The sequence below is a fragment of the Coregonus lavaretus genome (genome assembly GCF_964263955.1).
Source record: "Coregonus lavaretus genome assembly, chromosome: 22".
Lineage (NCBI taxonomy): Eukaryota > Metazoa > Chordata > Actinopteri > Salmoniformes > Salmonidae > Coregonus > Coregonus lavaretus.
The window spans coordinates 41,221,939-41,244,464 of NC_140009.1; the positions used below are offsets into that span (position 1 = coordinate 41,221,939).

The window sequence follows — 22,526 nt, forward strand, 5'->3', positions numbered from 1 at the left end:
TTGCTGAAATGGTTAAAGAACAGTAGCATTTAAAATGTCTACCACTGTGTTTGTATGTTTGGCATTGAATCCATGAAATGTTATGCTAATTAACATTGTTTATAGTTTATAAGGGTTTTAATGAATTTTCAGTTAGGATAGCCTGAACTTTTTAAAGTTAGACTTGTAGCTTTGGCCAAAGAGCAGGACCATTTTGAAGAGCAACCACTGAATACTTATAGTTGGGGCAGTTTCTTGGTAATAGCTTAAATCGTTTAAGCTCTAGAGTGGGCGGAAGAAGTCAAATAATACTAGGAAAGTACATTTCCTGAAAATAATGTGGTGTGCTAGCTAGCTTGTTTTAACCCCTAAAAGTCTAAGCCTTTGGTAAAATATTGAATTTGTCCTTGAAACACATTGACTAACACATTCATAAATGGCAAAACATAGTCAAAAATTTAATCATAAAGAATAAAGTGTTTTAGTGTCTGTCCTATATCTAGGAGATATAAGAACACTCAGGATTTTAAAAAATATATATATATTGCCTTCAGCAAGCACACCTAATAATAATATTAAAATGTAAGAAATCTAGAGTTGTGCTTTGCCTTCAGCAAGCACACCTAATAAAGAAAAGTACATTTCCTAAAGAAAATGTGGTGTGCTTGCTAGCATGTTTTAAAGTATTTATGGTTGTGAAACCTGCTGCGTAAATTCTCCTAAACCTGCTACTAAAAGTCAATTTGGACAAAAGCTGTATCCCTTCTAGACAAATCACACCGGATATTGTATATTGTCCCCGGAAGTGATGTTAAATTTTAGGAGCCGTCTCAAGTGGGGATTCAAGATCGTCAATGCTGTTAATGTTTTGATCTATTCTGTTCGCGCGCAGAGTTGGGTGGAGATGAGATAAATAGACTGAAACATTGATGTATTGATTAATAAATACCGTTTGAAACATACGGTTCTCAAGGAGCCTTGGGCACAAACTTGAGCGGAATTCTGAAGCCACTGACAAACTTGAATTATTCAATTTCTTGAACGTGCACCATGGTAACGTTTCGCGGAAGTGTAACGCAACAAAAAAGGAAATCGATTTAAGATAGCTAACGGAGAGTTTGGAAAGTGAAACTATTTTCCAGTAGAAAGTAGTGCCTACTAGTGATATAAATTAGGTGAGTTAGTTGACCAGGTTATTAGACAGTCATACAGGGCCAAATCAACGTAGCTAACGTTACTCTGAGCAGCACGATACCTCTAGGCTAGCTAACTTCCGATGGCGCAGCTGTCGTCAAACGACGTTACCACCAGACATTAGCTAGCTAGCCAACGACGTTACCAGTAATTTCGGTTTGCCATGAATGTGATTTATATAAATTGCAACAAGGGGTGCACGCTGCTTTTCTGCGCTTCACACTGAAAGGCAAGCTAACTCATTGGATAACGATGAATAACTTGAATATCGTGTCGTACAGTAGTCAAGGTAAAACAATGGCTTCTCAAGGCGCGTGTCTCAGGTAAGATTAAACGGACAAAATCTGATAATAATCTGTGTATAAAAAAAAAACATGTGAATTGGAATGATGGCTGGGGTCTTAAACTTTTGGAATAGATGACATCAATTTAATTGAAGAAAGGATTAGACTTTGTCCTTACATTCCAATTTAAACTATTAAAATAGTCTTTGCTATCTGGAATCCTTTGGACGTAGACACCGGTAGACCGTGTCCTTCGCCCACGCCTGTCAGGCACGGTTTTTTCTAGCACACGGGAGGCGGGGGCGACACCGTGCGCTAGCTAGCTAGCTAACACACTAACAAGGTAGCTAGCACATGGTGTCGCCCAAGCCTACCGCCTGCTGTGTTAGTGGAACGCGGGGGTGACCGGAAGTGTTGAAAAAGTACCCCATTTTCATACATGAGTCAAAGTAAAGTTATGTTAATAGAAAATGACTCGAAGTAAAAGTCACCCAGTAAAATACTACTTGAGTAAAAGTATTTGGTTTTAAATATACTTAAGTATATTTTAGCAATTACATTTACTTTTGATACTTAAGTATATTTTAGCAATTACATTTACTTTTGATACTTAAGTATCAAAAGTAAAAGTATAAACCTCAAATTCCTTATATTAAGCAAACCAGACGGCACTATGTTGTTTTTATTTACAGATAGCCAGGGGCACACTCTAACACTCAGACATAATTTACAAAGGGAGGGGGGGGGTTCGTGCAGATGCAGAAGTGCCCACATGCAGGAACGCCCCGAATTGCGGACTGCAGTTCAAATCGCATTTTATTGGTCGCATACACATGTTTAGCAGATGTTATTGCGGGTGTAGCGAAATGCTTGTGTTCCTAGCTCCAACAGTGCAGTAATATCTAACAATACACACATCTAAAAGTAAAATAATGGAATTTAGAAATATTAGGACGGCAATGTCGGAGTCCGGTGTGTGTGTGTGTGCAATGGGATGTATAGACATTATAGCCAGTATGTGGATAGAATATGTAGTATATCTAAATAATTAATGGATAGAATAGTATATGTACAGCAGTAGTTGAATAGGATGGACTAGAGTACAGTATGTAAACATTATTAAAGTGACCAGTGTTCCATGTCTATGTACATAGGGCAGCAGCCTCTAAGGTGCAGGGATGAGTAACTGGGTGGTAGCCGGCTATTGACGGTGACTAAGTTCAGGGCAGGGTGCTGGGTGGAGGCCAGCTAGTGATGGCTATTTAATAGTCTAATGGCCTTGAGATAGAAGCTGTTTTTCAGTCTCTCGGTCCCAGCTTTGACACACCTGTACTGACCTCGCCTTCTGGATGACAGAAGGGTGAACAGGCCGTGGCTTGGGTGGCTGAGGTCCTTGATGATCTTATTGGCCTTCCTATGACACCGGTGCTGTAGATGTCCTGAAGGGCAGGCAGTGTGCTCCCGGTGATGTTTTGGGCTGACCGCACCACCCTTTCGAGAGCCCTGCGTTTGCGGACGGTGCAGTTGCCGTACCAGGCGGTGATACAGACCGACAGAATGCTCTCAATGGTGCATCTGTAAAAGTTTGTGAGGGTCTTAGGGGCCAAACCAAATTTATTCAGCCTCCTGAGGTTGAATAGGCGCTGTTGCGCCTTCTTCACCACACTGTCTGTGTGGGTGGACCATTTTCAGATTGTCAGTGATATGTAAGCCGTGATACTGTGGCCCCGTTGATGTGGATGGGGGTGTGCTCCCTCTGCTGTCTCCTGAAGTCCACGATCAGCTCCTTCGTTTTTGTTGACTTTGAGGGAGAGGTTATTTTCCTGGCACCACTCCGCCAGGGCCCTCACCTCCTCCCTGTAGGCTGTCTCGTCGTTGTTGGTAATCAGGCCTACCACTGATGATTGAGTTGGAGTTGTGCGTGGCCGCGTGGGTAAACAGGGAGTAGAGGAGGGGGCTGAGCATGCACCTTTGTGGGGCCCGTGTGTTGAGGATCAGTGTAGCAGAGGTGTTGATGCCTACCTTCACCACCTGGGTCGGCCTGTCAGGAAGTCCAGGACCCAGTTGCACAGGGCCCGGCCAGACCCAAGGCCCGAGCTTAATGATGAGCTTGGAGGGTACTATGGTGTTGAAGGCTGAGCTGTAGTCAATGAACAGCATTCTTACATAGGTATTCCTCATGTCCAGATGGGATAGGGCAGTGTGCAGTGCGATTACATCATCCTTGGATCTATTGAGGCGGTATGTGAATTGCAGTGGGTCTAGGGTGTCGGGTAAGGTGGAAGTCATCTAATCCTTAACTAGCCTCTCAAAGCACTTCATGATGACAGAATAATAGTAATTTAGTTCAGTTACCTTTGCTTTCTTGGGACAGCAGACTGGGATAGGGAGGGATTGAATACAGTGCATTTGGAAAGTATTCAGACCCCTTGACTTTTTGCACATTTTATTACATTACAGCCTTATTTTTAAATGGATTGAATAAAACATTTTCCTCATCAATCTACACACAATACCCCATAATGACAAAGCGAAAACACAGGTTCTTCGAAAATTTGGCAAATTTATTAAAAATAAAAACAGATACCTTATTTACATAAGTATTCAGACCCTTTGCTATGAGACTCGAAATTGAGCTCCAGTGCATCCTGTTTCCATTGATCATCCTTGAGATGTTTCTACAACTTCATTTGAGTCCACCTGTGGTATATTCAGTTGATTGGACACGATTTGGAAAGGCACACACCTGTCTATATAAGGTCCCACAGTTGACAGTGCATGTCAGAGCAAAAACCAAGCCATGAGGTCGAAGGAATTGTCTGTAGAGCTCCGAGACAGGATTGTGTCGAGGCACAGATCTGGGAAAGGGTACCAAAACATTTCTGCAGCATTGAAGGTCCCCAAGAACACAGTGGCCTCCATCATTCTTAAATGGAAGAAGTTTGGAACCACCAAGACTCTTCCTAGAGCTGGCCGCCCGGCCAAGCTGAGCAATCTGGGGAAAAGGGCCTTGGTCAGGAAGGTGACCAAAACCCAGATGGTCACTCTGACAGAGCTCCAGAGTTCCTCTGTGGAGATGGGAGAACCTTCCAGAAGGACAACCATCTCTGCAGCGCTCCACCAATCAGGCCTTTATGGTAGAGTGGCCAGACGGAAGCCGCTCCTCAGTAAAAGGCACATGACAGCCCGCTTGGAGTTTGCCAAAAGGCACCTAAAGGACTCTCAGACCATGAGAAACAAGATTCTCTGGTCTGATGAAACCAAGATTGAACTCTTTGGCCTGAATGCCAAGGAACCCGGATAGCACTAAGCCTATTAAAATTATGTTAACAATGAGATTAGCTATTCTTAAAGAACCTTTGCAATAAAAATAAATAGAATACAAATGCTGTGACACAAATGCTACAGTCTGGGATTTGGGAAGCTGTTGAATGTTCATTTCAATTATTGATATTTAGCCCTTGATTCTGGAAAAATAACCTCATGAGCTACAATTGAGCACAACTATCTGTCTTTATCATAACCCAATATATACAATGTTTATTACTCCATTGTTTACAAATAGCAAGATTGAAAACAAACAATGTACACTTTCAATATACAGTGTGTTTAAAACCAATGATGTTATAGGGTAAATGCATTTGAACCCTTTTTGACATCATTCCTTTTGGTTTAAATAACATTCCATACATGTTTTCCCATGGAAGAAGTGGTCAGAAAGTGACTTTTTGTAACTGAATGCCAAAACGTTCAGGAGATAAAGGTGCTCAATGTTGACACATTTAGCAAACCACGCCATACCATGAGACATCCATGTCTTCATCACTGGAAAAGATAAACAGTTGAGTTCAGGGTGTCCGTGGGTCCTTAAAAAGTCTTAAATGCATGTATCTGATTTAAAGGCCTTAATACATTTTTAAATGCGACGGAGATGACTACAGTGTTTATGTTATGTTGTGCCGCTGCTTAATTGTTGCCACCACGGCGAAAAATCTGATTTGTTTAACACTTTTTTGGTTACTACATGATTCCATAGGTGTTATTTCATAGTTTTGATGTCTTCACTATTATTCAACAATGTAGAAAATAGTAAAAAAAATAAAGAAAAACCCTGGAATGAGTAGGTGTGTCCAAACTTTTGACTGGTATGGTACTGTATGTTGAAAGTTCCATTTATATTCCCAAAACTTCAGTTGAAAATGATGTTGTCGTCGCTGTCCAAATCATTAAAAAATATGCAGAAACAGTTTGATATATTGAAAACATAATTTGTACTATCTACACATGCATGTGCACCAATAGTAGTCATATTACTTATATTTTTTAAACGAGCACCTTAAACTGCACACCCACCAAAAACCATGTTGTTTTGACAAGTGGCAATAGATCACTATCGATTAGGGGGAATCAGGTTGCACGCGCGGTTGAAACTACTAACACAAGTTTTGTTTTTTAAACACATGGAAACTGGAGATTATTTCCATCACTGGTTAGAGAACAACCTGCAAAAGATGGTGAGCTACATTTTAGAGTGATGCATTTTGATTTGGGGGTCGCCAAAACGGAAAGAGAAACGCAACACTTTATTTGTCAACTCATCGATGTATCATGTTGAAATCAATTGCTTTAAAGGGGAGATGAGGTTGCACATCCTGTTAAAACTAACACAGCTCAAAAGCCACACATAATGTGTACATCACTGTTTAGAGGACAATTTGTAGAAGACAGCCAAATGCTTTTTGAAGTGTTGCATTTTGATTCAAGTGGGTCGCCAACGTGGTAAGTGTAAGCAAGACTTTTTTGGTTAATCACTTCCATCGATATCACGCAAAAAAAAACTACAGTTGTAGGCTACTACCCATGAGACCTATAGGCCTATGCCCTCGCAATGGCCGGTGCGTGTGCCGCTCCATATCCCAAAGCCATATCAAATATCTTGCTTGTACAATAGCTGCTATTGAGCTGAATATTGACAGTTGTATTTTTCCCGCAATTTTGCATTTTTAAATGTTATACGATCAGAACAACATTTTCTCAACAATGCATGGGGGGGAGAGGAGAGTTGCTCGCTTATACAGCAGCAGGCCACAGCGAAACAAACTTTCATTAGAGGAATCATGAGGATAATACACTTTACTGTTTGACCAAAACATGGTTTTAGCCGCCCTCAAAAATAGGACATTTTGAGTGAGGTAACAATGTAGAATGTGCTCTTTTTATAGTAACCCTTTTGTTTTGTTTTTTTACGATCCATGATCTTGGCTGTCTAACTAATAACAGTCGGAATAGGTCTCTAGGCTGATGCTGCGTTTGACTTTGAATTTGTGTGAGCTCAGCCTATCAGAAAACCGGGCCGGCCCATTTTGGTAGAGGGACGACTGTTGCCCACTGATCACACAGGCCCCTTATAGATTAGTATAACAGGGAAATTGCGCAAAAATCTTTAAATAAAAATCTTAACAGGCCCATGGGCCGCCGGCCATGTCACCTTTTCCGTAAAAAAATTATATATATACAGTACCAGTCAAAAGTTAGGACATACCTACTCATTCAAGGGTTTTTCTTAATTTTTTACTATTTTCTACATTGTAGAATAATAGTGAAGATATCAAAACTATGAAATAACATATATGGAATCATGTAGTAACCAAAAAATTGTTAAACAAATCAAAATATATTTTATATTTGAGATTCTTCAAAGTAGCCACTCTTTGCTTTGATGACAGCTTTGCACACTCTTGGCATTCTCTCAACCATCTTCATGAGGTAGTCACCTGGAATGCATTTCAATTAACAGGTGTGCCTTCTTAAAAGTTAATTTGTGGAATTTCTTTCCTTCTTAATGCGTTTGAGCCAATGAGTTGTGTTATTACAAGGTAGGGGGGGTATACAGAAGATAGACCTATTTGGTAAAAGCCCAAGTCCATATTATGGCAAGAACAGCTCAAATAAGCAAAGAGAAATGACAGTCCATCATTACTTTAAGACATGAAGGTCAGTCAATCTGGAAAATGTCAAGAACTTTGAAAGTTTCTTCAAGTGCAGTCGCAAAAACCATCAAGCGCTATGATGAAACTGGCTCTCATGAGGACCGCCACAGGAAAGGAAGACCCAGAGTTACCTCTGCTGCAGAGGATAAGTTCATTAGAGTTACCAGCCTCAGACATTGCAGCCCAAATAAATGCTTCAGAGTTCAAGTAACAGACACATCTCAACATCAACTGTTCAGAGGAGACAGCATGAATCAGGCCTTCATGGTCGAATTGCTGCAAAGAAACTACTACTAAAGGACACCAATAATAAGAAGAGACTTGCTTGGGCCAAGAAACACGAGCAGTGGACATTAGACCGGTGGAAATCTGTCCTTTGGTCTGATGAGTCCAAATTTGAGATTTTTGGTTCCAACCACTGTCTTTGTGAGACGTAGAGTTGGCGAACGGATGATCTCGGCATGTGTGGTTCCCACCGTGAAGCATGGAGGAGGAGGTGTGATGGTGTTGCTTTGCTGGTGACACTGTAGGTGATTCATTTAGAATTGAAGGCACACTTACCCAGCATGGCTACCACAGCATTCTGCAGCGATACGTCATCCCATCTGGTTTGCAATTAGTGGGACTCATTTGTTTTTCAACAGGACAATGACCCAACACACCTCCAGGCTGTGTAAGGGCTATTTTACCAAGAAGGAGAGTGATAGCGTGCTGCATCAGATGGCCTGGCCTCCACAATCACCCGATCTCAACCCAATTGAGATGTTTTGGGATGAGTTGGACCACAGAGTGAAGGAAAAGCAGCCAACAAGTGCTCAGCATATGTGGGAACTCCTTCAAGACTTGGAAAAGAATTCCAGCTGAAGCTGGTTGAGAGAATGCCAAGAGTGTGCAAAGCTGTCATCAAGGCAAAGGGTGGCTACTTTGAAGAATCTCAAATATAAAATATATTTGTTTAACACTTTTTTGGTTACTACATAATTCCATATGTGTTATTTCATAGTTTGATGTCTTCACTATTATTCTACATTGTAGAAAATAGTAAAAATAAAGAAAAACTCTTGAATGAGTAGGTGTGTCCAAACTTTTGACTGATACTTTATATATATATATATATATATATATATATATATATAAAAAGGTTCCAGCCCATCGGCATTTGCCAGAATTGCCAGATGGCCAATCCGCCCCTGTTTAAAAGTGTTCTTACACTACGATTTAGCTTGCTACACAACAACTTCTGTGTGATAGGAGGCATGAGCACCACCACCAATTAGCCTACGCCACTGCACACACACTCACCATTACCATGACAACTAGCGTAGCCGTGTCAGCAAATGACTATAGTGAAATCCAATTTGGTCACTTGTAACTTGCTGTTTGGACAGTCAGTATTCCAAAACGGATTTGAAAAACAAAACTTATTTGAGCATTAAGGCCTGCAGTGTGAACAGGGCTTTATATACCCTAGTAGCGCTACATCAAAAGAGTGGCAGGGCTGAGCTTATTATAGTGCCGCCTATGGGCCATTCAGTTCGAAGTTTGGCCCCATAATTAAAGATCCCACTAGATGGGCGAGTGGCAAAGTCAAAATTTGCGATATCGTCAACAAAAAAAAACCTTTGCTTTTTGGTCTTCCATTTAAGTTTCGGGTTAGGCATAAGGTTAGGATTAGGTTTAAAATGATATTTTAAGAAGATCAATTGACGAAATAGGCAGGGTTTATGACTTTGCCACTTGCCCAGATAGTGACGACTCATAACTACATCTTGTGTGTTCTGCATATATTGCATTTCTTATCACTTTTTGTCAACCTGGGCTTGAGATATTGGCCCCAAATCTTAGCATAAATGCTAACAGTTTTTAGGTTCACAACTGAATTGCTTCCTGTTTCCATGTTTTTGGCGATATCGACACGTGTTTCGTAGTAGACCTTCCTTTTAGTGTCCTTAAGCCCCACAATCAGTTCGAAGTTGATTGGTCAAAGAGAAGTTTAGCAGTTTAGACTAGTTTGGGGTGGGGACATGTAATATTGTTTTTTCAAAATTGTCATTTTCTTAGGTCATCTTTTGATGAAATTCTTAGCTTTTCACAAACTCCGTAACGACAGAGTTTGTAAACTTATGTTCAGAATTTAAGTGAATTGGACGTGAAAATATAGCTCTTTGGCCATGCACCCCAGTTGGGGGTTTGGCATCGAAAGAAGAATGGGATAAGCAGAAAATAACCCCATACCAACTGTAAAATATTGTGGAGGGTCTTTGGAGTTTTAGCCTCCTGGCAGAGGCAATGAGGTTTTTGGCTAAAATGTCCTGGTCCTGGGTAAGGTTAATGATGCTGTTGACCTTAACAAGGGCCCCAGGACCAGGACATTTTAGCCAAAAACCTCATTGCCTCTGCTAGGAGGCTAAAACTTGGCCGAAAGTGGATCTTCCAGCAAGATAATAACCCCAAGCATATCAAATTCCACAAATAAATTGTTAATTGACCACAAAATCAACATTTTGTAATGGCGATCTCAGTCTCCGGACTTGAACCCCATTGAAAACCTGTGGTTTGAATTGAAGAGGGCAGTCCATAAGCGCATACACAGGATATCAAGGATCTGGAAATATTCTGTATGGAGGAATGTTCTAAGATCTCTTCCAATGTGTTCTCCAATCTCATAAAACATTTTAGAAAAAGGCTCCGTGTCGTTATCCTTACAAGGGGAGCCAATCATTTGAAAACGGGTGCCAATAACTTTTATTTTATTTTGTACTACTTCTCTGAGCAATCGTATCGGTATAAAATATATATATAAAAATGTCGCATACAATACAGCTCAGTATTTGTATTATTTATTTTTGCTCGTCTTTATCAAGAGTGCCAATACAATTTCAGTCATTACTGCGTATACTGAATTTCTTAGCTCTCCGTCAAACGGCGTGGCAGGCTGAGCTTTTTAATTTTAAGGTAGACTCAGCGATATGACGTAGATGCAGAAAGTAAACAGCATAGTGGGTCAATTTCCTAAACAACTAAGAGCGTTGATGGGCGAGCTCAACTTCTCTGCTCTTTTGGTCCCGTGGCTCCCACGCTGTAAAAGTGTGAAACAAACCTTTGCTCTTGCGCAGATACTGTGTGTGACTGTGTGAGAGTGAAGTCTCAATATCTGCGGTGCTGCTCCTGGCAATGTCTTTTTGCTGAGTCTACCTTTAAGTGCTTATTATAGTGCCACCTGTGGGCCGTTCAGTTCGGGGATTGGCAGTTTTACTTGACAACCTGGGCTTGAGATATTGGCCCCATGCAAGGAGAATCACACAAAAACAATAAGGCTCTGAGCCACTACGTGGATTGGAGCTTTATTAATAAATAATAAAAATACATGGAATTTATATAGCATTTTTCAAGGACCCAAAGATACTTTAGATGGTTTCAAAGAAGCACAAGAAACACAAATCTATACAAAAACAATGGCAGACTAAAGAAAGAGAAAAATATTAAAGAAGGGAGTAGGGTTCTCAAGGAAAGGGTGTGATGTGTCAGTGTATGAGTGAGCGACTGTTGTATTGAATACAACCAAATCTAACTGCATTGATTTGTTCTCAATTAAGAGGTGGCCTGTTTTGTTCCTGTATCGTATCGAACACAGGCCGAACCTTCTTAAGGGAAAGATAGTCAAACTCTCAAGAGAAAGATTTACCAGTCTAAAGATTTGAATTACCTGAATTGTATCGCTGCGAGTTGTTTATATATATTTTATTTTTCCTTTTCAGTGGGACAGGTGTCTTTTACCAAGCGATGCCAGCTGTGGGAACCGATGGAAGAAATGTTATGAAACTGATCCCTGTTCAAAAGGTCAACGGACAGTTTGTTCGATCACCAATGGGCACTATAAAGGACATCGCTGAACCTAAACGAGACCATACCTCGAACGCTCCATCAATTTCGAAGAGTAACATATCTATTTCGGCACCCACAGCTAAAGAACAATTTGTGAATAAAAGGCCATTTTACATGAGTACCTCTCCAAATCCAGCCAATCTAACAGGAATATATCCTTCAGTGCGCATCCAGACTCCTATAGTAACAACAAAAGTTGCCCAAAGTGCAGGAGCCTTGACATCACCTGAGCTTACCTGTGGGAAGACAGTTGGCCTAACACTTATAAATAAGAAAAAGCTGCCAGTCACTGTGAAATCCCCAGCGCTTCCAAATGGTCAATACCTTCAAATTCCCACTAATGCACAAGTCAAAACCCTCCCAGCATCCGCACTCCCCCCAGCCATAAAGAGACAGATATTTACTTCATCAACGACCTGTGCCTCAAATTCGCCAATGGTTCTTTATGTGTCCCCTGTCCAAACCATGAAGCATAATTCTGTACCAGCATCTCCGAAGTCAGTCCCCTCACTCAGCCGACTTCCAAGGTCATCTGGCCAAACACTTTCTACATCCTCTTCAACAGGCTCAACACAGTGTTCTACTACTGCCAAGGATGGCAAAAGACCGGTCACTCCTATTAAGTGGGTGATTGAGGAGGCGGATGGCTTACCTGCACCATGCCTTGTTCCTGTGAATTCCTCTTCTATGACCTCAGATATCCTGAAAACTCTGGCAGAGATGGAAAAAGCCACCAAAATGTGTGAAAACACAGCTAAAAAGTCTTCACCTTCCCAAGAGAGTCAGACAAAAATTGGACAAGAGAAGGACAATGCCTTAGTGATGTACAATGGGAAGGTGTATTATGTGGCCAACAAAACCCCTGAGCTTTGTAACCGACCATCAAAACCCTTGGAGGCCAGAAGGAGCATGGGTACCTCCTCCACACAGGCAACGGAAAGTGTTGGATTCAATCAGAGAATCAGCTTACCGCCCTCCCTACCCTCGTGCTCCTCATTTGGATCACAATTGTCAAATAAAACCAGACCAGACCCAAAATACATTGTCATACCAGATGAAATCATTGACCTCTGTGACGATGATTCCCAGGATGACCTCACGTGCCAGGCAATATCAACAAGGGATGTAACCAGGCAACTTTTCAGACAGTCTGAAGTTGATGAGGACAAAGACTCCAATGTAATATTTGTCTCATACCTTCCACCCAAAGCGGTGCCTAAAGTAGGTGAAGGAGACAAAGAAATGGCTCATATGCTGGATGACTTGGAAGCTGAACAAGAAATGGTACGTAGTCAAGATAATTTGAAAGGCCAGGTAGTGGATAGTCAGAACAAAGTATCTGGCCTGTCAATAAAAAGGTGTCAGAACGTTGGTACTACCCAAGACATGGCAGGCTGTCAAGGTATTGCAACAGGCCAAGAGTTGAACTCCCGTCAGCAAAACATCACTGGTCAGGTTTGGAAAAGACCGCACATGGAAGGATTTCATGGCAGTGCAACTGAACTCAGAATTGAGAACATTCAGAGTGGTGCGACCAGCCAGGAAATGGGAAGCAGTCAGCCCAGTGCCTTCACCCAAGAAATTGGGAACATCCAGGATGATGCCACTGACCAGGGCATTGGAAATAGTCAGCAGAATGCCTCCACTCAAGAAATAGAGAACATTCCTGGAAGCATCGCTCTCCAAACAGAAATGGAGACACACAAAGAAAACGTAAGACAACCCACTACTCAGATTACTACATGATCAGTAGGATAGCTAATAAGGTAAACTAATAAAGTAAACTTTTAATCTTGATCAATTTCAGAGTTCATCAGATCCCATTCCTGAGCAGCGGGCTTCCATGTTGGACCAGGAATCCCTGGAAACTTGTGATCGCCTGCTGAAACAGATGTTTGGGATCACATCTGATGTGAAGATATGTTTGAAGAGGATAGATTCTAAACCCAAGGCTAACCCTATGGTGTTTCCTCAGATTGGTACCACAAACAAACATACCATAGAGGCTATTCGCAAATTGTTACAGGGATCAATATTTGTGACAAAAAAGAGGGTACACAATGAAACACAGGTAACTGATGATTTTCAACTTTTCTAAAGCTTTCTAATGGATTTTGAACTGTATATTGATATTGCCTATTAGATTGTCAAAGTTGAGTTTGGAGACAGAAAGTCCACATTGTTTTACCATTCATTAGAACAGCATTTTCCAAGATGCTATTACTGTATTTCCCACTCTGAAATTAAACACCTTGTTTTCTCACAGGTCTCTGCCACAAGGAACAATGATAGTTGCCCAAAAGATGCTAAAAGACAGAAAATAGAAAAAGTTGAAAATGCATCTGAAAGTTCAGAAAATCCAGAATCCCTTACCAGTCCAACTCCTCAGCTGAACATGTTATCTGATGGTGAACAGATATTTGTTCATGAGGAACCGACTGTCAATGATTTATTTTCCACCACAGATGAAACAGGGATCCCTTCCAAACTTCTGCCAGATATCGATCTGGTACATATTTCAAAACGAAGCTCCAACTCACCCGTTCCATCTGTCTACCCACAAACAAACACTGAAGCTATGGATTGCGCTCCTGGGCCCTGCTGTGGTACAGCAAGCAACATAAAGCCAAACTCTAGAAGTAGAAGAAGGGGAAAAGGGAGAAGATGCACTGTGTGTCCATGTGAGGTGACTGGAACACAAGTACAAGTCAAAGCAATGTGCTCATCATCCACTTCACAAGAGGAGCCTGGTTCATCTAAACCACTAAACACCAAGTCCTCAGGGAACCATAACAGTGCAATTGCAAAGTCGGTTAAACAAAAGGGGAGAAAGTCCACAAAGGCTCAAACGAAAGATAAAGAGCCAGCATCTATGGAGATCCAATGTCCTTCAACTATGAGTGAGCAGGGAAGTAGTACAGCTGGAGAGATCCCAACCAGTTATCTCTGCTCTACAGCACCCATGGACCCTGAAGAAATCAAGCGTCATGAGAGAATCAAACGACTGAAAGATCTCTTGAAGGAGAAGGAAGCTGCTCTTGAGATGATTAGAAAGAACGTGGGCTGAGTTGGAGAGGACTGAATCACTTTCCAAATTCCACAGTGTATTTCACAACTTCAGCCTTGTAGAACTCTTGTTTTAATAATCATATTTATGTAATTTAAGTTTTATTCCCTGCAGGAAATTCACTTATTTTCAGTATTGAATGTTTAATTCCAAAATACAATAATTCGGGCAATGAAATGTAACTAACTTTCCTGTTTTTCCTAGTGGATAAGGGTATTGAGAGAATATATTGATGCATTGACTAAGCATCTTAAGATGTTTTAGAAAATATTTACATTTTACAGACTAGCATTTTCCAATGTTTGTATTTCTGCCTTTTCAGCTTTTGCACAGTGTTTCTATATTTGTTCTGCAAAGATGGATCACAATGCTATCTTCAAACTGCATACAGATACTTGTTGGCTTCCTTAAGAGTATTTTATTTTAGAATGGACTAATGTAATATTTACATTTGGTTAGTAGGCATAAGTGTTTTTCTGTCTACAAATGAAAATACTGTAACTCAAAACATTTCATAAGTCATGTGTTGTAGGAGTAATCCAGGACTCCAAAGGGAATATTTCAATTGCATACTCCTCTCTCATCTCCTCCAAAACCCATTGGATGAAAAAGCCAGAGGTCCCGCCCCTCTGACCTTCTCCTCCGATAGGTGTTGAGAAGGAGACAAGGGACTTCATCACCAAGGACATCATCCTGACAATTTACCACACCATGATTACAACTCACCTGGACTACTGTGCCACAGTATGGCTTCCAACCCTACATCAGTGCAATAAGACCGGTCTCAACCAGCTACAGCGTATCATCAACAGGGCTGCTCGTATCGACCGGGCATTCACAGAGGGAACACAAAGACAGAGGTTCTTCTGCAAAAAGATGGAATCGAACCACTGAAGGTCAGGATCCATTACAACACCCTAGTGACTGTTTTCAAGGCGACACAGCCCAAACTGCCTGAATACGTCAGACCTGTTCAGGTGGGAGTCTCCCCCATCCTCCGGGGGCGTACCAGAGCAGCAGTCAAAGCCTATGATGGGACCTGCACCTACTGGCACAACCATTAGCGAAAAACATTGCCTTTCAAGGCAGTCTGATGTTCTTTGGACCATTGCTCTGGAACAAGCTGGACTTATCCACACGACAGCTAGCTAGCATGTCCACCTTCAAGAGAGCAGTACACATAGCTGTAATGTGAGCGTTGTTTTGTACGTAGGCTACCGCATATTATGTGTGTGCTTCTGTGTATGCTGTGATTTTAGATGTGCTTTTGTATGTATGCCAATGGGTATGCTGTATATGTTTTTATTGATTGTGTGGAACCCAGGACTCCCTGGAAAACAGTGGCAATTGTTACTGAGTGGACTATCCTTGCTAAATATGTTAAATTAAATTAAATTGAGAGAGGATGCGAGGAGTATGCAATTGAGATATTCTCGAGGACTGTTTTGAAAGGCTCATAAGAAAAGGTTGTTTTGTTGCTCTTTGTTTTGTATTGAATAAAAACATGTTTACATTAATGTTATTGCAAATGCATATTTAGTTGAATATATCAGATTTGTTTGTGCAATAGGACTTAAGTGGAGAATTATAATTAAGTGGATAATTATAATTTAGTGTAAAATTAGTGTATTTGGCTTTTTGTAATGACATTGCATTTGTAAGCACTATCAAAATAGTGTAGAGAGAATGCTAAAACAAAAGAAAATTATGCACCCAAGTTTAGGGCTAAATTATACATTTTCACTGCCTCTAATTTTGGGCACAGGAAGTTACCACTGCAGTGAATAAGCTGTGTGAAGCCAGCATCAATAAGGAACAATAAGGCTGGGATTAAATTGGTATAACATGAAAAAAAATCACATACCAAGATGTGTGTAATAATACCATATGATTAGAATCAGAAGCAACTGTGGAAAATATGATTAACTCCCATTATGTGTATTACACACTATGTGGAAGACCATCTGTATATATTATTTCATAACTGGGTTTATTATACTATACACAAGTAGTATCCAAACCACAGCACCATTGAGGCAATCTCCATTTTGAAGTAGTCCATTTTCTTCTTACTACTTCTATGAGTTGGCAACATAGAGAATGATAGAGGCCTCTAGTGGCCAAAAGGCTGTATTAGCATGTGCAGCGGCATTGAAGGCTTCCACCAGTTTAATGTAGTCAACTGGGTGGGACTTCCAACTTCATTGACTGATCCCTCCTGGTAACACGGTTGGAGTCATGTTCAAACGGGACATCAGGAGGGATCAGCCAATCGTGAAGAAGAAAATTTACTACTTAAAAATGGAGATTGCCTCAACTGCCCATGCTTTCACAGACGCTATAATTGCACAGATACAAAGATGAGTCCTCTAACTCTATGGTTTGCAAACAAAGGGTATAATTCATTGGCTGATCCCTCCTGATGGAACCATGTGATCCTTCCTTAACCCATAGGAAGTCCCACCCAGTTGACTACTTTAAAATGGTGGAAGCCCTCAATGGCAACGTCTATGCCAAAACGGGTTTTAGCCATCTAGAGTCCTTTATCTAACTATGATGATACCCGAGTTTCCCACTTGGAAAGTATCAGAATCATCAATGGGAAGCAAATAATGTACGTACATTTTAACTCTGAGCTTACGCATTTCCGACTTGTAATTAATAAAGTGTTGCTGGAAAATATGTGAAATTCTCACTATTTGTTAACTATATGCACATGAATGTGGTCCCGTGTGACTCAGTTGGTAAAGCATGGCGCTTGCAACGCCAGGGTTGTGGGTTCGATTCCCATGGGGGACCAGTACGAAAATGTATGCACTTGCTACTGTAAGTCGCTCTGGATAAGAGCGTCTGCTAAATGACTGAAATGTAAATGGTTGGAGCATACATGTTGGGTAATACAAAGTTGCCTGCATAGACACTATATCTATGGATGCATGTACCAGAGATTTTCATCTGGCTGGTGAGGCTCAGTGTTGCCAACTCCTCAGTAAGGAAAGTAGCTATTGGCTGTCCTAAAAGTCACTAAATGATGTCATCACCTAATTTGCATAATTGGCAATGTGCATGTAATTGTGATGGACGCTGTAGGAGAGAGAAATAAGATCGTTTTTTTTAATGTCACAATTCCAACCCTCCTCCTTTATCTGGGCTTGGGACCGGCAAAAGTGACCCAAAAGAGACACTCTGGCGGAGTTACCTAGTTTTTTTTTTTTTTTAGTTTTTTTAAACATTTATTTTAGATTTGTTTAGTTTTCTTAAGTTGTGTTTGGTTTATAACCTTATGGTCCACTTAGGAGCCTACAACAAGTCACAGTAAAACATGAAAATGTTTAACCATTACATTTTTTAATTTTTTTTGTATACAATCTACATTAACAATCTTAATGGACCAATAAGAGACAATAGAAAAAACTGTCAATGGCAATGTGAGAAAATTATGGCCCTAATTCAGGTTAATTGTTTTTTTTCCAGACCCCCCTCCACACACACACAGGCTGTGCTGGCTCACAGAAAGAGTGGGTCATTGTCATTTTGGTCAAGGCTCTCTATGGCAGGTTCAGCAACTGAGGGAGGTGACTTAAATGAGTAAGCAGCTGATGTGCCAAAAAGCTGCAAAACATTATCAGGCAGCTGGTGCTCATAGCAAGCCTCACCAGACAGCTTCAGTCCATATCGAATGTACAGGATGGAGTTAAGGGTCTGCAAGGACATCTGATTTCTAAGTTGACTTTTTACCACACCCATCTGGCTGAATACTCTCTCGACTTCAGCATTCGAGTGTGGCAAGGACAACACAGACACTGCAGCCATGGCAAGTTCTTGAAACGGGTTGATATCAGCTGCATCCCTGAACTTCCAAATCTCACTCCAGAAGCCCAGTGTGTTTTTTTGTCTCATTCCATTTACTAAGATGGATGGCACGCCATTGCTGGACAATCTTGTCTATCTCTGCAGGGGAGTAGCCAAGGAGCTTGGCAATTTTTTCTATTTCTCCAGGGCACTTATTGTGCTTTAGAGTTTCCTCCACATTGAAAACTGACATGTACTGCAATGCTTTGATGTTGTCCGGCAGTCTCACCCTCAACTCATTAGTGAGGGAGATGGTGAAGGCTACACACCGCTTTCAGACATTGTTTTCATCCTCAGGCGCAAGGTGGAGCTCAGCTGCCTTTGACTCAAAAAGGTAACCAAGGTACAGTTTGGGACTGATGTATCCATCTTTTGGCCGTTTGAGTACATCAACATTTGCCAGTGGATTCAGCACCCTGCTGCTCACAGACTTGATCAGGCTAACCAAGCTGTCAAGTAGCTTAAGAGGATCTACTTGCTCTCCCTCAAAAGCCTTGATGGCCAACTGTACCTCACCCAGCACTGACTTCAAAAAAGTCAGATACAATATGTTTTGAGGATCACTGTACATGGAGTATACAACCTCAGCCATGTAGCAGTGTTCACTGGACTTGGTGACTGCGAAATGCAGCCTAAGCTCCTCCCACTGGTCCAAAATGTGTGAAACCGCGGGTTCAATGGAGAGCCAACGTGTGGCACACACCTTGGTTATCTGTAAAGGTTTCTCCCCACAGTTGATGGTCTCATATATGGCCTTGTAGGCCTCCCTGCGCTTTGGAGACACTGAAAACCAGTTATAAGTCTCTCGTACCAAGTACTCCACACCACGGGGGATGGTGTCATTGGAAGCATGACTTACAGCAAGCTGCAGAGAGTGGCACACACAGCGAATAAGAACCAGATCTTTGAGGCCATACTCCTCCTTCATCACTTTATGGACCCCATTGTTAATCCCCAGAGGCATTGTCAGTCCATATCCCCAGGAGTTTCTCTTTTTTAAGACAACACTTCTCGAGGAAAGCCACAACAGCACGGGCTATAGATTTGGCATCTCCTCCCTCCAACTCAACAAGCCCCAGAAATGTTGATACAATTGTCTACTTGGTGTCACTAAAGTACCTTATCACAACCCCCAGGTACTTAGAAACACTTACATCCGTGGACTCATCGAGGAGGAGGCTGAAACGCTGGTCACCCACATCTGCGACCAACTTTTTCATAAAGTATGGTGCTAGAACACCATTAATCATTTCTGTGCACTTTGTCCTGTGCATTTTGAAGTGGGTAGCAGCAGTGGAGTCTGAGAAAGCAGCTCTACATGCTTCTCCAATGTGATCACATGCCAGCATGGAACAGTGTTCAGCGATAGCTAATGCCATGGTGGCCTCAGCCTTTTTTGCAGAGTCAACTTTTTTAACCATAAATGGCAGCTTGTTTTCGGTAGAACTGTTATAAGGCTTTGCCTTTTGAGTATGTTTTTGAGTTGTCATGTATTTTTTACATCACTAAGTTTGGCGTAGAAATCAGCCTTACAATACAGACAGTATGCCCGTGTATCATCTCCAATAAATGGCTTCAACCAGCCTTTGAATTCAGGGTTTGATTCTCACTCCTTTCTGTATTTTTGAGTGTACAGTTTAGACTGAGACATGATGAGCTAGCAAGGTAGATGTTTAGCTTATGTCACAGAGGCACACACACAGTGGACGAGGTGAGTAATTATGTTTTTTAAATATATATATACTATTACCCCCTTTTTCGTGATATCCAATTGGTAGTTACGATCTTGTCGCTGCAAATCCCCTATGGCCTCGGGAGAGGCATGCGTCCTCCGAAACACGACCCTGCCAAGCCGCACTGCTTCTTGACACACTGCTCGCTTAACCCGGAAGCCAGCTGCACCAATGTGTTGGAGGAAACACAGTCAACTGAGGACCAAAGTCAACTTGCATGCGCCCGGCGCACCACAAGGAGTCGCTAGAGCATGATGAGACAATGAAATCCCTGCCGGCCAAACCCTCCCCTAACCCGGACGACGCTGGGCCAATTGTGCACCGCCCTGGGATCGAACCCGTGGCTCTAGTGGCGCATCAGCACAGTGATGCAGTGCCTTAGACCGCTGCGTCACTCGGGAGGAAAATATTTTGTATTTTATGTTTTACATTGTTTGTAAACTGATATGTGACACGTATTAATGCCAAAATAACATGCAAAACAGACAACAAAAAAATTAATAATCATAATACCCCACCTGCGCTGAATGACGGGTCACCACTGGTCATCATGACATGTGGCACTTTGGGGTGGACACCCACATATCTCAATCAATAAGAGAATATTTGAAATAGACAAGATGGCTGCGTACACGTTGGATTACTTCATGGAGCAAAACATTTATTTAATTTAATAACTGAGCATTTTCTAAATTCAAATGAATCCCCTGCAACTATACTGAACAAAAATATTAACGCAACATGTTTAAAGTGTTGGACCCATGTTTCATGAGCTGAAATAAAAGATCCCAGACATTTTCCATACACACAGAAAGCTTATTTCTCTCAAATTTCGTGCACAAATTTGTTTACATCCCTGTTAGTGAGCATTTCTCCTTTGCCAAGATAATCCATCCACCTGACTGGTGTGGCATATCAAGAAGCTGATTAAACAGCATGATCATTACACAGGTGCACCATGTGCTGGGGACAATAAAAGGCCACTCTAAAATGCTGACTGCAGGAATGTCCACCAGAGCTGTTGCCAGAGAATTGAATGTTAATTTCTCTACAATAAGCCGCCTCCAACGTCTTTTTAAAGAATTTGGCAGTATGTCCAACCGGCTTCACAACTGAAGACCACTTGTAACCACGCCAGCCCAGCACCTCCACATCCGGCTTCTTCACCTGCGGGATCGTATGAGGGGGTGCTGAGGAGTATTTCTGTCTGTAATAAAGCCCTTTTGTGGGGAAAAATGTCATTCTGATTTGCTGGGCCTGGCTCCCCAGTGGGTGCCTTTGCCCAGTCATGTGAAATCCATAGATTAGGACCTAATGAATTTATTTCAATTGACTGATTTCCTTATATGAACTGCAACTCATCAAAATCTTTGAAATTGTTGCATGTTGCGTTTATATTTTTGCTCAGTGGATATGTACGTTTGGAAGACGTGTTTTCTTCCATGTCGGGAATTGAGGAAGGATCTCTGTGCTACGCTTAAAATGACCTACCTAATAAAGCCTATCAACCAGCTGGAACAATAATATTTTTTATACTACAAATGGGCCACAAATACGTGAACAATGGATCAAATCCATCCATGACACTTTCACATACTGGTTGTAATATCTGCATGCAAATTGACTTTCTATTGTAATATAAGCTTTGTATCATTAGTTTACAAAAATGTGTTTTGTTATGATGACTATTGACAGATGTACAGTAGGTTACTTGTAATCTCACAGTCACATAAAAGCAACGAGTAGGTTTTCATCAAAAAGAAAGGAGGACCAAGGCACTCTTCATATAATTAATTTAAATGCCTTTATTTATATGGCATGTTCAATGGAAACAAAGTCTAAAAACTCCGACACGTTTCGGCTGCATGGCCTTTGTTACCAAAGAGCACCTTCTGTCTAACAAAATGGACTATGTGTACCTTAGCAGCGCTTCCCTTCCTTCTCTTTTTTTCTACAAGTATGTTTTCATTATTTGAAATGACTAAATCTACAGATTGTGGCTTTAAGTGCCCAATAACTAACTGTATGCAATGTTATAGTATATGCGGCATAAGTGTAAACCCCCTTTGCTATAGCTTTCAGCCAGCTGTAGAAGTCGATGTGAAAAGATGTAGGGCACAGACATCCTGGAGAACTTTGAGATCTACATCCCTAAAGAGGCAGAGGTGAAAATCACTCCTATTCAGACTCTGCCAACCTCCATTTTGAGAGCGATTGGGTGCCCCGCACTCACGGTGGCAGTGCCAAGAAAGGGTCCTCGCCTTCAGCCACGTGGAACTCTCCGGTGGTCATCCGGGAGAGAGGCTGTTCACCGGCCAGCCCAACAGTGGACACCGCCAAGATGAACCTGACCTCACTGGAGACAACAGAATCCAAGGCAGCACAGGGTCCCTTCTTCATGACCTTCGTCTACTCCAGCTGCACGGCCTTCAGAGTCCTCGGGAGCTCCTGCCCTGCGGACAGAACTTCCAGCAGGGTACCGCTCCCCAGATCACCCCACTCCCCCATGCCCCCCCCCCCTCACCCCCACCAGGATACCATC

General features: G+C 41.7%; 1 protein-coding gene and 1 long non-coding RNA gene across 2 annotated transcripts in view; both read left to right on the forward strand.

Annotated features, from left to right (window-relative positions):
* Positions 1–22,526, forward strand: part of LOC311149819 — a 398,282-nt gene that overhangs the window by 92,239 nt on the left and 283,517 nt on the right. The gene's annotated exons all lie outside the window — the stretch shown is intronic.
* LOC311149574 (uncharacterized protein) lies at positions 784–15,914 on the forward strand. Its single transcript, XM_084186751.1, has 4 exons — positions 784–1,496; positions 11,206–13,045; positions 13,140–13,403; positions 13,599–15,914. Exons 1-4 carry the CDS (start codon positions 1,426–1,428, stop codon positions 14,397–14,399), a joined length of 2,976 nt encoding a protein of 991 aa, XP_084042877.1. The 5' UTR covers positions 784–1,425; the 3' UTR covers positions 14,400–15,914.